The sequence below is a fragment of the Micropterus dolomieu genome, linkage group LG04, assembly GCF_021292245.1.
Source record: "Micropterus dolomieu isolate WLL.071019.BEF.003 ecotype Adirondacks linkage group LG04, ASM2129224v1, whole genome shotgun sequence".
Classification (NCBI taxonomy): domain Eukaryota; kingdom Metazoa; phylum Chordata; class Actinopteri; order Centrarchiformes; family Centrarchidae; genus Micropterus; species Micropterus dolomieu.
The window spans coordinates 15,683,892-15,700,568 of NC_060153.1; the positions used below are offsets into that span (position 1 = coordinate 15,683,892).

General features: G+C 42.6%; 1 protein-coding gene across 1 annotated transcript in view; it reads left to right on the forward strand.

The window, feature by feature from the left end:
• The window catches only part of LOC123969259 (transcription activator BRG1), a 22,872-nt gene extending 10,296 nt beyond the window's left edge, over nucleotides 1–12,576 (forward strand). The window contains exons 13-34 of the mRNA XM_046046489.1: nucleotides 1,193–1,250; nucleotides 1,326–1,435; nucleotides 1,565–1,712; nucleotides 1,816–1,979; nucleotides 2,089–2,155; nucleotides 2,381–2,491; nucleotides 3,061–3,303; nucleotides 3,403–3,516; nucleotides 3,761–3,868; nucleotides 5,138–5,224; nucleotides 5,442–5,488; nucleotides 5,604–5,770; nucleotides 5,949–6,112; nucleotides 7,503–7,730; nucleotides 7,849–7,926; nucleotides 8,055–8,273; nucleotides 8,372–8,634; nucleotides 9,672–9,780; nucleotides 9,894–9,995; nucleotides 10,329–10,461; nucleotides 10,698–10,837; nucleotides 11,510–12,576. Of these exons, the coding sequence (XP_045902445.1) occupies nucleotides 1,193–1,250; nucleotides 1,326–1,435; nucleotides 1,565–1,712; nucleotides 1,816–1,979; nucleotides 2,089–2,155; nucleotides 2,381–2,491; nucleotides 3,061–3,303; nucleotides 3,403–3,516; nucleotides 3,761–3,868; nucleotides 5,138–5,224; nucleotides 5,442–5,488; nucleotides 5,604–5,770; nucleotides 5,949–6,112; nucleotides 7,503–7,730; nucleotides 7,849–7,926; nucleotides 8,055–8,273; nucleotides 8,372–8,634; nucleotides 9,672–9,780; nucleotides 9,894–9,995; nucleotides 10,329–10,461; nucleotides 10,698–10,837; nucleotides 11,510–11,545 (2,896 nt within the window). The 3' untranslated portion in view covers nucleotides 11,546–12,576. The remainder of the gene's footprint in view (nucleotides 1–1,192; nucleotides 1,251–1,325; nucleotides 1,436–1,564; nucleotides 1,713–1,815; nucleotides 1,980–2,088; nucleotides 2,156–2,380; nucleotides 2,492–3,060; nucleotides 3,304–3,402; nucleotides 3,517–3,760; nucleotides 3,869–5,137; nucleotides 5,225–5,441; nucleotides 5,489–5,603; nucleotides 5,771–5,948; nucleotides 6,113–7,502; nucleotides 7,731–7,848; nucleotides 7,927–8,054; nucleotides 8,274–8,371; nucleotides 8,635–9,671; nucleotides 9,781–9,893; nucleotides 9,996–10,328; nucleotides 10,462–10,697; nucleotides 10,838–11,509) is intronic.
• Nucleotides 12,577–16,677: the final 4,101 nt, after the last annotated feature.

The following is a 16,677-nucleotide window of genomic DNA, read 5'->3' on the forward strand; positions in this document are numbered from 1 at the left end:
GTGAGGTTGTCTTGCTCTCCCTCCTGGACCTTCTCCTCTCCCTTGTTGGCCTGCTCCTCTTCCTCCCTGGCCTGCTCCTCTTCCTCCCTGGCCTGCTCTTCTCCCTCCTTGGCCTGCTCTTCTCCCTCCTCTGACTCGATTACCTCTTCCCCTGACTGCCTTCATCCATTGTGTTTGTTTGGAATCTTCAGCAAACTGTGCACTCTGAACTTGCTTTTATACATGTGGTCACAGCATTAGCAACAGGTGTTTTCAATTTTGAGTCGTTGTGTGTAATGAATGACGCCAGGTGTGTTCATTTTGTTCAAATATTGCTGACTGTGGCAAGCATTTTGCATCACATGAGCTTTCATTTGAGAATATGAGCAGAGTTCTTTTGCAACTTGTGTTTTAGCAAGGAAAAATGTGTTAAGATTTATGTGAACGGAGGACTGTGTTTTGTGAATTGTGTCTTCATGTGAAATGTGTTTATGATATTGGAAAATGATGGCTAGATTTAGTAAATGTGTTTAGACAACTGGTCATTTGGTTTAGAGGATTGGCTTTTGTGTTTTAGCATTTGAGAAAAACTGTAACTTGCTAACATGCTAAAATACTAAATGTGCATGCTAACTATCAGTGTGTTACATCTACAGTTAGCATCCAGCAGTTAACATGTTAGTTAGCTGATATGTAAACAGTTTGTTAGTGTGCAAAATATTAAATTGCTAAACATCATCATGTTCACTTGCAAACAATACAATGCTAACCGGCTAAAAACCTCTAAAAATTACATGCTACTTGTCATTTTTACTTCTAGGCACAGCTAAGCCTAACTACCTCTCAAGTACAGCTCTGGAAATTGAGTTTTAGGCTACTGAGGATACATATTTTTTATTTTAGAGATAGCATTTCCTCTGGCGCCACCCCACAAGCCAAACTATACATATTTCACAAAGCTTTATTCGCAATGTTTTCTTGTCTTATCTTATTTTCTGGTGTGTTATTAAGGTTATTGCTAATGTCTAAGCTTTTAGTCTTGTCTCCTTAAGCTATCTTTTTTATTTAATTCACTTTAATGCTTTAGTGTGTGTGGCTAAAATAGGTATATACATTTGCGTGAGGATGACTAGTACAGTTGAAATGTTCTACCTTGCAGAAAGATACAGGGGCTTTTGGTAAATTTAATTTGAGCATGCGTGTATTTTTCCAGTTATGAGGTGGCGCCCCGCTCAGACAGTGAAGACAGCGAGGAGGAGGAAGAAGAGGAGGTGGGTTGTTTTAACAGACATGTTTGAAGCGAGTTTCACATTCACTGCTGCAACCACTGACCAGCTGTCTGGCAGGAGGAAGAGGAGGAGCCTCAGCCATCCTCTGCTCTGGTGGAGGATAAGAAGAAGATTACAGATCCTGACAGTGAAGACGTGTCAGAGGTGGATGTCCGACACATTATCGAGTGAGTACATATATGCTGTACTGTACTTGAATACATTTTTATGCTTATACATGTGCTCATAAGGTATAACAAAAGTCCACCAAATTACCTTACCATGATCGCACAAAGCGTTTATTGTCTCCTCTGCAGAAATGCTAAACAGGATGTGGACGACGAATATAGCGGTGCAGCATTTGCCCGTGGGCTCCAGTCTTATTATTCTGTGGCTCACGCTGTCACAGAGAAGGTGGAGAAACAGTCCAGTTTGTTAATAAATGGACAACTCAAACAGTATCAGGTGAACAAGCACAATCGATTGCATGATATTCTCTTAACGTACCTGGCATAGACATTTTTGACAAGGGAGGTAAATGTTTCTTTCCCCCTTCGTTGTCTGTCAGATTAAAGGTCTGGAGTGGCTGGTTTCCCTCTACAACAATAACCTCAATGGGATCCTGGCGGATGAGATGGGTCTGGGAAAAACCATCCAAACTATCGCCCTCATCACGTACCTCATGGAAAACAAACGGCTCAATGGACCCTACCTCATCATTGTACCCCTCTCGTGAGCTAACCAAAAATAATAGCAATATCAGGAAAGTTATTGAAGCAAACACTACAAAAGAAAAGAAAAGAAATTGTTACATGACAACTGAGCTGTCTCTCATTGACAGAACTCTTTCTAACTGGGTGTATGAGTTTGATAAGTGGGCACCGACAGTCGTGAAAGTGTCCTACAAGGTGAGTTTTTACAGCCACGGTACCAAAATTTAATGTTTCTTACTTCTGCCCACAAACCCAAAATGTGAGAATGCACTTTAAATTGCTAAATAAATTGTTTTGCATTTTTGCTTGTATAATAAAATGCCGCTGTATTATGGAAGAAGTTTCAGATATTTATCTTACTTTACTTTATTTTTACTTTAATAGTTTTTTATTCGTACATTCAAATGTTTTGACTTTCAGGGATCTCCTGCTGCCAGAAGAGCCTTCGTCCCCCAGCTGCGTAGTGGCAAGTTTAACGTTTTACTCACGACTTACGAGTACATCATCAAGGACAAACAAGTACTGGCCAAGGTGAGATGGGATGTGTACATACAAACAAGAAGAAGTCCACACACAAACACATGTACACATGCCTGCAACAGGATGTTGTTGTTTTTTTATATCTTATTTGTCAATCATTTGATTTTGCTTTAGGTTTGGGTGTGTTTGTCAGCTCCCACATCCCTAAATCCCCGAAGTCCTCTTAAAGTTATTGAGCCGGGCCAATTTTACCACCCCCTGTGCTGCGTCTCAGTGCTTTCTCCTAGGTGCTGCCACACACTGACACCGCCTGTATACCGCGTCTCCGACTGTCCTCTGTGGCCGTTGTGCTGCTATGCACTCATGTAGTCATATAGGCTTCCTGACTGAGCTGACAGGTGGGTGTTGTAGTTCAGGCAAGTTTTTAGGTGGCTCAAGGCTTTGGCTTGGGACTGAGCCAGCGTGGGTCATGAGGACAAACTGGATAAGAGATCTTATCCTATGAGCACTTTCTGAATTTTGGTTGGTTTGGATGCAGTGAGACAGTGTAGCAGTAGCTTAACTCAAATGCTCTCCTCTCCTCTCCTCTCCTCTCCTCTCCTCTCTTCTCCTCTCACCAGATTCGTTGGAAATACATGATCGTGGATGAGGGCCACCGTATGAAGAACCACCACTGTAAGCTGACCCAGGTCCTGAACACCCACTACCTGGCCCCCCGGCGAGTCCTGCTGACGGGAACGCCGCTCCAGAACAAACTACCTGAGCTCTGGGCGTTGCTGAACTTCCTGCTGCCGACCATATTCAAGAGCTGCAGCACCTTTGAGCAGTGGTTCAACGCCCCTTTCGCCATGACTGGAGAGAAGGTGGAGAGAAAGACTCGGTTGTAGCCACATCACAGTGCTCTCAATTTTGTGATAGATGACAACAGGTTGGAGGTACACTCTCATTCTTTCTGTCTCCAGGTTGATCTCAATGAAGAGGAGACCATCTTGATTATCCGTCGTCTCCACAAAGTGCTTCGCCCTTTCCTGTTACGCAGATTAAAGAAGGAAGTGGAGGCACAGCTTCCAGAGAAGGCATGTTTAACTTATGTCAACAGACACAGCAGATAAACTAGCATACACACATGGGAGGACAAGCACATATTTTTTTAAGATATAGAATTTTATGATGTAATATTTGTAACGCTGATAAATGCGATAGCAGACATTTACGCGCTTGTACATTTCTTGCCTTTGGTCAGCTGATGTCTTTGAGCCTTTGTCCCTCTTTTATTGTCCACTTCTTTATGTAATTCAGCCCATCTCTCCTCTCCTTCAGGTGGAATACGTGATCAAGTGTGACATGTCGTCTCTTCAGAGGGTGCTGTACAGGCACATGCAGGCCAAGGGGGTCCTACTCACTGACGGATCAGAGAAAGACAAGAAGGTGAGGGCATAAACACTTAAAACACTATGGGTTTTAGGTTACGGCATCATTATAACTAAACAACAAAACTGAGCAAAGTGTTAGTTCAGGCTGGCCACGAAGTCAAGCTCAGCTCATAATCCCGGCTACATGAACCGATAGCAGCTGATCTCAAAGCCAGTCCACAGCAGCTGATGGCTCATCTGATTCCCTTCTATGCATCCAATTGGCAAATATCATATTAAGCGCCTTATTTAAGGTGCTTCACCCTGACTACCCTCGCTGCTTCCTCTGCAAGCCGTTTTACAACCTGCCTCCACCCCAGCTACTCCTTTACATGCTGTGTTACACCATGTAATTTCTGTTGTCACTGATACCTGCTCTGATCTGTATCCTGCTCTACCTGCCTTAAGGCTCGCGACACACACACAACAGCTGTTATTTGTTATTATAAAGTTAGCAATTATAAAGACAAAGGATGGATTAGCACACACAGGTAGCAGGGATTGTCTGAGCTACAGAGAGCTGGAGGTGAGTAAAAAGTGTTCGGCAGAGAAAAAGTAGCTGCCTGCTCTCATTGGCTGGATGTGGATGTCGAGTCGGCCGACTCTTCCAGATATTTAGCATGCTAGATATCCGTCGGCGATGTGTCAGGAATGTGTCGGGGAGCCGTTGTGATGCGTTGTTGAGTAGTTCAATCAATCACTGATTTACTCCCGATCACAGCCTAACGGTCGCTGAGCGGCAAATCATGCTAAAAATCGTGTAGTGTGAACTAGGCTTTAGACTTTCCACCGATGCATGTGGGAGGGCAGGGAGATCCCAGAACAGAACCATATGGCCAAATTTAACTTACTGCAGATTGAAATGAAAGGACTAAAGTGGTCCTGACTCAAATAAAATGGTCTTGACTCCAGGTCTGTTATGTTTTAGGAAGTATATGTGCCCCATTCTGTCCTTTTTCCAGAATCAAAAATGTTTTTAGAGTCTTAACATGATATGTGCAGCATGTAAAAAAGTAGGCCTACATAATATGTGGCACTAGATGATTACTTATGTGATACCACATGGAGCTACCTTACAAGATCTTATGACTGGCGTGACACGAGAATATGAAATTAGATTTTTTAGATTCTGAGGTTGTGTTTTTATTCTCAGGGTAAGGTCCTTGGCTCTCACATTTATACAATGCGTTTGATGTTTAGAGAGAGAATTGATAACTGTCCATTATGAGTAGATGAATAAAAAAAAAAATGTGATGACAGGCATTGTGCACATTGTGTTTTCCAGGGTAAAGGAGGCACAAAGACGCTGATGAACACCATCATGCAGCTGAGGAAGATCTGTAACCACCCTTACATGTTTCAGCAAATAGAGGTACTACTGACGAGCATGATGCAAAAACGTTTTGTCTGCAGTTCTTTTTTTCACTGTGTGTCTGTGATTGTATTTCATACCGAAGATTTGTTAGGATGTGAGGAGCAAGTGTAAAATCCAATGCCCTATTTTTTTTCTTCTCACACAAGGTTGACTTCAAAATAAAGCCAGAATTACAGACTAAATTACAGAATAAAGTTTTGACTGTTTTTCACAGGAATCCTTCTCTGAACATTTAGGATTCTCTGGTGGGATAGTCCAGGGGTAAGTGCTTATTCCACTTAAGGTCAAGTGCACACACTCACAGACGCACACACATACACACACACAAACACACACGCACAACCCTTGTAACCCAATCCACCTACCTTGCCGTCAGTCCTGACCTGTATCGGGCATCAGGCAAGTTTGAAGTGTTGGATCGAATCCTGCCAAAGCTGAGAGCCACAAACCACAAAGTGCTGCTCTTCTGTCAGATGACCTCACTCATGACCATCATGGAAGACTACTTTGCATATCGCAACTTCAAGTATCTGCGTCTGGATGGTGAGACAGTATACTTGTCTAAGTGTGTGTGAATTTGCCCTTTATTCTCTTTTTATTTCATGCATTCTGTTCCATTTCCCTTTTGACATATTGTTCCTCACCTTCTGTTTGCTTTGTATTTTTCCTGTATTTCCTTCATCTGCTTTTCTTCTCTTTCCTAATCTCCCTTACATCTCAGGCACTACAAAGGCTGAGGATAGAGGAATGTTACTGAAGACTTTCAATGACCCAGGATCTGAGTACTTTATCTTCCTCCTGAGCACAAGAGCCGGAGGCCTCGGCCTCAACTTGCAGTCTGCCGACACTGTGGTTATTTTTGACTCTGACTGGAACCCACATCAGGTGTGATTACAAAGACACAATTTAATCAAAAATCAAGCTGATATTAACTTCCAGTTGCTTTAAAATGTAGCCATGTGTAGCTTACCATACACATAACAACAGACATGAAAACAGCATTTGCACAGCCAGAGACCTCAGGTTCAGAATCAGGACAAGACAATAATTGATTATCAGTAGTCAGATTGTTTTAGTTCAACAAGAGGTTAGTGGGAAAAAATACTAGGGCTGTCCCCGACTAAGGATTTACATAGTCGAATCAGTATCGTAAAGTCCTGCCTATAGTTGACTAATATTCGAATCATGTGTGTTTTTGTGCACAGCGATTGCGAGCCAAAGCTAAACTGAGGCTTATTGTTGATCATTTTCTCTCTCTCTCTCTCTCTCTCTCTCTCTCTCTCGCTCTCTCGCCTGTCATTCACTGGTCTTGTGCAGAGTTTTGCGTGCATGCTGTGCTGCCGACAACTGCATGCAGGTTGCAGTTCCTCGCGGGTCTATTTCAAGTAGCCGGCTATTTAAAAACGATAAAATAGTCTGTGTGTGGTTCATCAATGCCGATAAATTATCCAAAAGTCCCGCGAGGTGCTGACAACTCGGCACAACACTGGTGAAGTTGGGGCTCGGTCTCTTCAGCAAGTGTTCCTCTTCTGCCACTACACACATACATGCTACGCCTACACATGCGCACTGACGACCCAGGGTTAGGGTTACAATTTTGGATTTATTTATGCACTTTAAAAACATTTATTGGAAGTTTTTTGTTAATTTTACATGTTTATTTACAGCATTAAACGGTGATATGTATATCGTAATAGGCTGTATATTAACTTATTGGGAGAAAACTGGTAGTTCTATGTAAAATCAGATGCATTTAAACACACTGTACTGTTAGACGGGACACAGCTAGCAAGAGATGCGCGGGATGGCAGTTCACCATCTGCCCTGTGAAGGCAGGTTGTCAGCCTTTAATGGTTCTAGTTGGTCCTTTGTCAGGATTTGTTGACTTCATAAGGATTTATTGAACATTTATAAAAGTAAGATAGATTTTTCGAAGGCTTAGGTTTCTTGTTGGAGCAGCTGACAACAGCACAACCAAGAACTGTCTGTTTAAACTGGAGTTTTTAAGAGTATACCCTTTATTTGAATAACAATAGATGTCAGATTTCTTGGCAAAAGTGCTTACGAAGTGAGATCCTTTACATATGAAACAGTGTTACAAGCAGGTTACAAGTAGTGCCACTGCAGTAAAGGTGGCTTGTTGACTTCAGCCTACTACTATATAAACACACACAAACACACACACATACCCACTTTTGTTCTCCAGCCACAATTTTATGAAAGTAACATTTAAACCTATACTCATTCTCTTGCTTCTTCCTGATGTCATTTGCAGGACCTGCAGGCTCAGGACCGAGCCCACCGTATCGGTCAACAAAACGAGGTGCGTGTGCTGCGTCTCTGCACTGTCAACAGTGTGGAGGAAAAAATCTTGGCCGCTGCCAAGTACAAACTGAACGTGGACCAGAAGGTCATCCAGGCCGGCATGTTCGATCAGAAGTCTTCCAGCCATGAGCGCAGGGCCTTCCTGCAGGCCATCCTGGAACACGAGGAGCAAGACGAGGTCTGGGGTCAGGAAGTGTGTCTACGCATGAATGTGTGTGCGAGCACCAGCGACACACAATTTTACAAGACTGTGCTTGCTTATGTGCTGCTTGCCAATGTGTCTCTGCTGTATGCAGGAGGAGGATGAGGTGCCAGACGACGAGACGGTCAACCAGATGATTGCCAGGAGTGAGGAGGAGTTCGACCAGTTTATGGTCAGTGTCTGTGTTTTGAAGATATATTATAGCTCATACAAGTCCTCCCCCACAGCCCTAACTCCACCAAAATCCTCTCGCTACGTATTTGTTGCTTTGCCCTTTTTTTTCTCCTCTCCCTCCCTCAGCGTATGGACCTGGACCGGCGTCGCGAGGAGGCCCGTAACCCGCGGCGAAAACCTCGTCTAATGGAGGAGGATGAGCTGCCCACTTGGATCATGAAGGATGATGCTGAGGTTGAACGGCTGACCTGCGAGGAGGAGGAGGAGAAAATGTTTGGAAGAGGTTCTCGGCAGCGAAAGGAGGTGGACTACAGCGATTCGCTGACCGAGAAGCAGTGGCTCAAGGTGATTAGCCTCATGAGGAAAGGGCAGAGCTGGCTCGTTTGTTCTTTTGTGCGTTAAATGCCTTTATTTTAATTTTACAGTCTGTCTTTCCTGTGCAGGCTATCGAGGAGGGGACACTGGAGGAGGTGGAGGAAGAGGTACGACACAAAAAGACGACCCGCAAGAGGAAGCGTGACCGCGACCTGGATCTCCCTGGTCCCTCCTCTTCCTCGGGGGGACGAGGACGAGGCGACAAAGATGAAGATGGGAAGAGGCAGAGGAAGAGGGGGCGACCGCCTGCTGAAAAACTCTCCCCCAACCCCCCAGCCCTCACAAAGAAGATGAAGAAGATCGTGGACGCTGTCATCAAGTATAAAGACAGGTAGCACAAATGAGCTTTGTAGTCTTTGACAAGTGCTCTTTGAGCCATTTACATTATGTATGCAGAACAATGTTTCTTCTGGTGCAAATTAAATAATATTAAAGATGTAGCAAGATTTTTACTGAACCATACCACAAGATTTGTGTAGTATACATGAGGAGTATCAGGTCACTTAATACCCAACGAAAATGTGCAACATTTCAACACTCAAGGACAGAACCAAGTGTGAAACACAGCCAAAAAATGACAAATTAAAGTTAAACAAACAAAACTACTGCTATTACTTTTGTTGCACAACAGTGGAAATTGCTTATAGTGATATATATATATATATATTATATGGACTTTTATATGGACGTTTCATTGCTTTACATTCATGAATTTAAGATGTCAGTTAGATGGAAATCTGCATGATAAATGAAGAAAATACTCTGTTAGAGGTTTCCACTGTATTTTGCATCAGTGTATTACTTCTTATACTAATAAAGATCACACTAGTGAGAGCACTATAATAGTGTAGAAGTTAATTACTCACTAAACATGTGTTCACAACATCTTTTGTTTTTACACGTTGCAATGTCATGCAACTCTACATTACACCATATCAAATTTCACATGATCTTAATGTGAAGTTTGCATCACCTGACTAATCTGTCTAAACTAATACTTTGTTTCTACATGTTCCTACACATTAAAATGTTTTAACAATTACTTTTGTTAGTGCTTAAGGAGTAAAGCTCCAGTCCGTGAAAAGGCGGTTGATACGAATTGCTTGGGGCTGTGAAGCAAGAAATAGATGTGTATGGTTTTCATGAAAATGTTAAACTTATCGTCAGTTTTAATAGAAACGGATAGATAGAAGCTAAACATTCATACGTAAGGGTGATTATGAAAAACTGTTCCTGAATGACGGTTTCTTTCACGCATAGTGTTTAGATGGAATAAACTAACAAAGGCACATTTGATATGATGAATTCAATCACTAAGGGGGAGCTTTCGGATGTTTTGTCTCATCCTGACGATGTAATTTCCTGCAGCACCAGCGGACGGCAGCTGAGCGAGGTGTTCATCCAGCTGCCGTCTCGAAAAGAGCTGCCAGAGTACTATGAACTGATCCGCAAGCCTGTGGACTTCAGGAAGATCAAGGTAAGATCCTAAGAAATTATTCTTTTGTGGGAACAATTAATAGGTTAACAGATACACATAACATGTTACTTTCTCCTACATACAAAGTCATGTACATACTGTCTTCACTGTAGGAGAGGATTCGAGGTCATCGCTACCGCAGTCTGGGTGACCTGGAGAGAGACGTCATGCTGCTCTTCCAAAACGCTCAGACCTTCAACCTGGAAGGATCACTGGTGAGACTCACTGTATAAATTATTCGCTTGTGATCGCAGAAACAGCAACACCTGCTCCTTCAGTTAGAATTGTGTATGCATCTCTCACTTGGCTTATGTCTGATTTGTCTGGTTTCATATCTCAGCCCCTACCTATTTTTAGGAAACTTGAAGGATTGATGCATCATAATTTAATACAAACAGTCTGATTGATGAAACTTGGAGGGCGTAAATCATATAATCATACATAAATTGTGGATGCTGAAAGCTTTTTTTATCTGCCGGTGTTACCTGTATGTACATGATATTGGTTATAAACAGTTGTTTTCTACTATGTTTCTCTAATGTGAGCAGATATATGAAGACTCCATCGTCCTCCAGTCAGTGTTTACCAGTTTGAGGCAAAAGATCGAGAAGGAGGAGGAAAGCGAGGGAGAGGAGAGTGAAGAAGAGGAAGAGGAACTGGAGGAAGGATCAGAGTGCGAATGTAAGTGTGTGTGTTTTTGAGTTTGAGTTTTTTAATTTTAGTGTTTGACTTTGTCAGTGTGTTGTGATGTCTTTTTTCTTTCTGACTATTTTTCACTTGAGAGAAGCACTTCACTTCCATTGTTTTCATAACACTAAAATGCTTCTTTATTCTTTAGATTAGTCTTAGTTTTACTTATATCATTTTATGTGTGTCTGTGTGTGTGTGTGTGTGCGTGCGTGCGTGTGTGTCTCCAGCTCGCTCGGTGAAAGTGAAGATCCGTCTGGGGAGGAAGGATAAAGGTGGAGATCGAGGGAAGGGACGCAGTAGGCGAACAGGACGCACCAGAGCCAAACCTGTTGTTAGTGATGACGACTCTGAGGATGAGCAGGAAGAGGTAACTCTGTGCGCGTATGTGTGTGTCTGCGTGTGTGTCTGTCTGTCTTTATGACCAGGACCAGTGCTACAACCTGGGTACAATTACTGGTACTACCAGTATACCTCTAAGTTAAGCATAACACTGTACTTAACTTTTTATTGTTGGATTAACAACAGAGTTCAAAAGAGGAAAGGAAACATCACATTCAAACTGCTTTCTAATAAGTTCAGCTTTAACACAACTATAAAAAGCTTGTTTTACAAGCAAAGGTGAACAACCAGATGACATGCCCACCATATTCATGTGCACTGTTGTTTTGGTTACAGTAACACATGGATGGCCAGGTTAAAAATTTTTATGTATCACCTCTTTTTCCATTCTTGGCTTAGTCATATGTTTCTACTGCTTGATGTTAGCAGATGTCATGTAGAGGCTCAAACATGCAGAATTACAACCCATTTTGTCCAAGCAGGGTATGTTTTAGGAAGTGCTTGTTTGTTGAAGCAGTTTCTTCACAATGTGAGATGGTTATTTACTAGCATTTGCTTTTATAAAACAAATCCTGACAGACATATCCCATGATTGCCATCAGTAAGTCTTATCAGGTGTATTTTGATTCAGATCAAGGTGGGAATACAGTTAAAAAATATTCTAGACACTTTCTAGTTTTGTCTTTTATCTCTTTTCCAGGAGCACTCCCCCAGTGCCACTGATGAGGAGACCTGAACTGTACTGTAATATGGGAGAGAAAGGGACATAAAGGGATATTCTACGAAACTCAAACACCACATATACAGTAAATAAAACGTGCAATCATCAGTGAAATATCATTGGACTATAAAAGAAGGGGGGTTTGCAATACTGGAAATACAGGAACAGATACATACTATTATTGAATTACTTACATAGAAATCACATGGAAACAGTGCACATGCAATATCATAAAATATACACGATCAGCTATAACATTATGGCCACCTGCCTTATATTGTGTAGGTCCCCCTTTTGCCACCAAAACAGCCCTGATCCGTTGATGCATGGACTCCACTAGACCTCTGAAGGTGTGCTGTGGTATCTGGCACTAAGACATTAGCAGCAAATCTTTAAAGTCCTATAAGTTGCAAGGTGGGGCTTCCATGGATTGGACCTGTTTGTCCAGCACATCCCACAGATGCTTAGACTGAGATCTGGGGAATTTGGAGACCAAGTCAACACAAGTGAACTCAATGTTGTATTCTTCAAACCATTCCTGAACCATTTTTGTTTTGTGGAAGGGCGCATTATCCTGCTGAAAGAGGCCACTGCATTTAGGGAATACTGTTTCCATGAAAGGGTGTACATGGTACTTGTCATACGCAGCAAACTGTGATGCTCTGTGTGTTCTGACACCTTTCTATCAGAACAATCATGAACTTTATCAGCAATTTCAGCTACAGTAGCTCGTCTGTTTGATCAGACCAAACAGGCCAGCCTTCGCTCCGCACGTGCATCAACGAGCCTGTCATGGCTTTTCCTTCCTTGGACTACTTTTAATAGGTACTGACCGCTGCAGACCGGGAACACCTCACAAGAGCTGCAGTTTTGGAGATGCTCTGACCCAGTCGTCTAGCCATGACAGTTTGGCTCTTGTCAAAGCTGCTGAAATCCTTACGCTTGCCCCTTTTTCCTGCTTCTAACACATCAACTTTGCTGCCTAATATATCAAATGTATATTATACACTGCTCAAAAAAATAAAGGGAACACTTAAACAACACAATGTAACTCCAAGTCAATCACACTCCTGTGAAATCAAACTGTCCACTTAGGAAGCAACACTGATTGACAATCAGTTTCACATGCTGTTGTGCAAATGGAATAGACAACAGGTGGAAATTATAGGCAATTAGCAAGACACCCCCAATAAAGGAGTGGTTCAGCAGGTGGTGACCACAGACCACTTCTCAGTCCTATGCTTCCTGGCTGATGTTTTGGTCACTTTTGAATGATGGCGGTGCTTTCACTCTAGTGGTAGCATGAGACCGAGTCTACAACCCACAGTGGCTCAGGTAGTGCAGCTCATCCAGGATGGCACATCAATGCGAGCTGTGGCAAGAAGGTTTGTTGTGTCTGTCAGTATAGTGTCCAGAGCATGGAGGCGCTACCAGGAGACAGGCCAGTACATCAGGAGACGTAGAGGAGGCCACAGGAGGGCAACAACCCAGCAGCAGGACCGCTACCTCCGCCTTTGTGCAAGGAGCAGCAGGAGGAGCACTGCCAGAGCCCTGCAAAATGACCTCCAGCAAGCCACAAATGTGCATGTGTCTGCTCAAACGGTCAGAAACAGACACCATGAGGGTGGTATGAGGTCCCGACGTCCACATGTGGGGGTTGTGCTTACAGCCCAACACCGTGCAGGACGTTTGGCATTTGCCAGAGAACACCAAGATTGGCAAATCCGCCACTGGCGCCCTGTGCTCTTCACAGATAAAAGCAGGTTCGCACTGAGCACATGTGACAGACGTGACAGAGTCTGGAGACGCCGTGGAGAACGTTATGCTGCCTGCAACATCCTCCAGCATGACCGGTTTGGAGGTGGGTCGGTAATGGTGTGGGGTGGCATTTGGGGGGCCGCACAGCCCTCCATGTGCTTGCCAGAGGTAGCCTGACTGCCATTAGTTACTGAGAGGAGATCCTCAGACCCCTTGTGAGACCATATGCTGGTGCGGTTGGCCCTGGGTTCCTCCTAATGCAAGACAATGCTAGGCCTCATGTGGCTGGAGTGTGTCAGCAGTTCCTGCAAGAGGAAGGCATTGATGCTATGGACTGGCCCGCCTGTTCCCCAGACCTGAATCCAATTGAGCACATCTGGGACATCATGTCTCGCTCCATCCACCAACGCCACATTGCACCACAGACTGTCCAGGAGTTGGATGCTGTAGTCCAGGTCTGGGAGGAGATGCCTCAGGAGACCTTTCGCCACCTCATCAGGAGCATGCCCAGGCGTTGTAGGGAGGTCATACAGGCACGTGGAGGCCACACACACTACTGAACCTCATTTTGACTTGTTTTAAGGACATTACATCAAAGTTGGATTGGCCTGTAGTGTGGTTTTCCACATTGATTTTGATTGTGACTCCAAATCCAGACCTCCATGGGTTGATAAATTTGATTTCCATTGATAATTTTTGTGTGATTTTGTTGTCAGCACATTCAACTATGTAAAGAAAGGAGTATTTAATGAGATTATTTCATTCATTCAGATCTAGGAGGTTATTTTAGTGTTCCCTTTATTTTTTTGAGCAGTGTATATACCCAATAACAGGTGCCATGGTAACAAGATAATCAGTGTTACTCAGTTCGCCTGTCAGAAGTCATGATGTTATGGCTGATTGGTGTACATTAATTGGACCATAAACATCACTAAATGAAACATTTTCTGTTTCTCTGATTAGGCTCAGTCTGACAAAAGGTTTAACACAGGGGGATCAAATGAGCTTTTTAGTTTGTGTGCAATTTAAGGAGAGTTTTTGATGAGTTTTACTAAGAATGTTGTCAGTTTACCGGGGTGAAAACACTACTTCAGTGAATGATGACGCCCCAGTAGAGGGCCCCTTCTATGCTGGCCACTGTGGACTGCAAGCAACAGAAAGACGCATTTATTTTGGCAGAAGTGAAGAAAGTGAAAAAAAAAAAAAGACATCCAAACTTTTTCCTGCTACTGGACAGCAAGCAAAATGTTTTAAAGGAGTGATAACCAAAGTACAGTCGCAACAAACCTACAGACACAGCTACCACACACTGTACAGTTACATTTTCTTAGTCTTTTTGCCACATTTGAATGCCATTGGAAGAGATTTTTAATCCTATTTCAATCGTTATTGTACGATAATATAATATATTTAGACAATTTCAACCCAGATTGTGCTATTACATTTTCATAATCAGCCTTTACTTACTGGGAGTCTTCTTTAGCTGGTCTTAAAAAAGATACTGCAAATGCCCTGAAGCACAGAATCTAATTGCAAGTGTCTAGCATTTATAAATAGTATATAAACATTTAATAAATGGATGGTAAAATACTATAATGTAGTTGTATGCAGCTGTGTTTTACTATATTGTCATGATTTGTTTATAAACCACTCTCCACTTATGGGTGTCCACAGGAGGAGTTATAGCTTACATTATATACTACTTATAATTGCTAAATCGGGGAGCTTTAAGTAAAGTATTGCCATTAGAACTAACCTAAACAATCTTTAAGAAGAATAATGGTTCAGTTAGTTAAACTCTGACATAACTGACTTTTAACAAACAGGTAACAAGACTTCATTTCCTATAAAGCCTCCAGATATTCTCATTTTCTGAGCAAATTGTAATCAAAAATGAGTCCTTAGCTTAACCTAACTAGTTGGACTGGCAGGAACCAGTGAAGCGAAGAAAACATCATTAAATGGAAACAGAAAATGTTTTCAGACTGAGCTGTGTGTTCACAGAGCTTCCATCTTACCTTCCCTTCCCTCTGGACGTATATGTAAACAAACCGGATGTTTCACCTCTGCTTCGCTGTGGCGATGTGTTGTAACAGCACTCAGCCACACTGGAGCCACTGTGATTACCGAAGTGTGTATACATCACATATTTGTGACCGGGGCTCACTGTTTCAGTTGGAAATCCAGCCTGCTGTGGGTGTGGGGTGTTTCCAGACTTCTCTCTGCTCTTTAGCAACAAACTACAGTTATTTGACTGAGGTTTAATGGAGTCCAGGTCACTCTCCCAGTGTTGTGTACATGGTACAGTATAAAAACAACCTGCTCCACCTTGCTGCTGCTTTCCTGTTACACTTCCAAGTATAAGCACTTAACTGTTGATTGTAGACTTAAAGAATTATGAGGTCCGTAATTCATGAATGAGTACTGTAACTTCTAATTGCTTCTCCTCCAGTTGTTGTGTGGTGATTTTAGGATTTCAGAACTGTTTGATGTACTTTGGCACTTTTTATGTTTTTGATTTCAAGACAAAGGACCAGAGGGACAGCGGCTCCTCTCTGCTTGTGAATGCCTCATGGCTGTATGGTGTTGGATATACTGTATAGAGTATTTTGAGTAAAATGTCAATGCACGTGTGTACAGCTCGCAGGTTTCAGTACTGTACTTTTTTCATTATGGTAGGCAACTAGAGAGAAGAACATGCAACCAAAGCATTAACATTTTCCCCACTAAACTACTGGGATCTGTCTGTGTTGTGTTGTGTCATTGTCGCTGGAACTCAAAACGTAACAATAAATCATAGTAAAAGTGAATGTTTTCGTTTGTGCTGAAATGAAATAATCGATAAATTATTCAGACAGCTGACCGGAAATTAATCAGCAACTACAGTGGGGGAAAAAAGTATTTGACCCCTTGCTGATTTTGCAGGTTTGCCCACTTACAAAGAATGCAACAATCTACAATTTTAATCATATGTACATTCTAACAGTGAAAGACAGAATCCCAAAGAAAATTCCAGAAAATCACATCATATGAATTTATAAAAATTGATGACCATCTGATGAGGAAAAACAAGTATATGACCCCCTACCAAACAGCAAGTATTCTGGCTCCTACAAGCCAGTTAGTCTTTCTTTAAGACACAGCCCCAATCCCAACCAATTATCTACATCAAATACACCTGCCTCACCTCGTTACCTGTATAAAAGACACCTGTCAACACCCAAACAACCAGCATCCAACATCACCACCATGGGCAAGACCAAAGAGCTTTCTACGGACATCAGGGACAAGATTGTTGATCTGCACAAGGCTGGGATGGGCTACAAGAGAATCGGAAAGCAACTTGGAGAGAAAAGATCAACTGTCGGTGCAGTTATCAGGAAATGGAA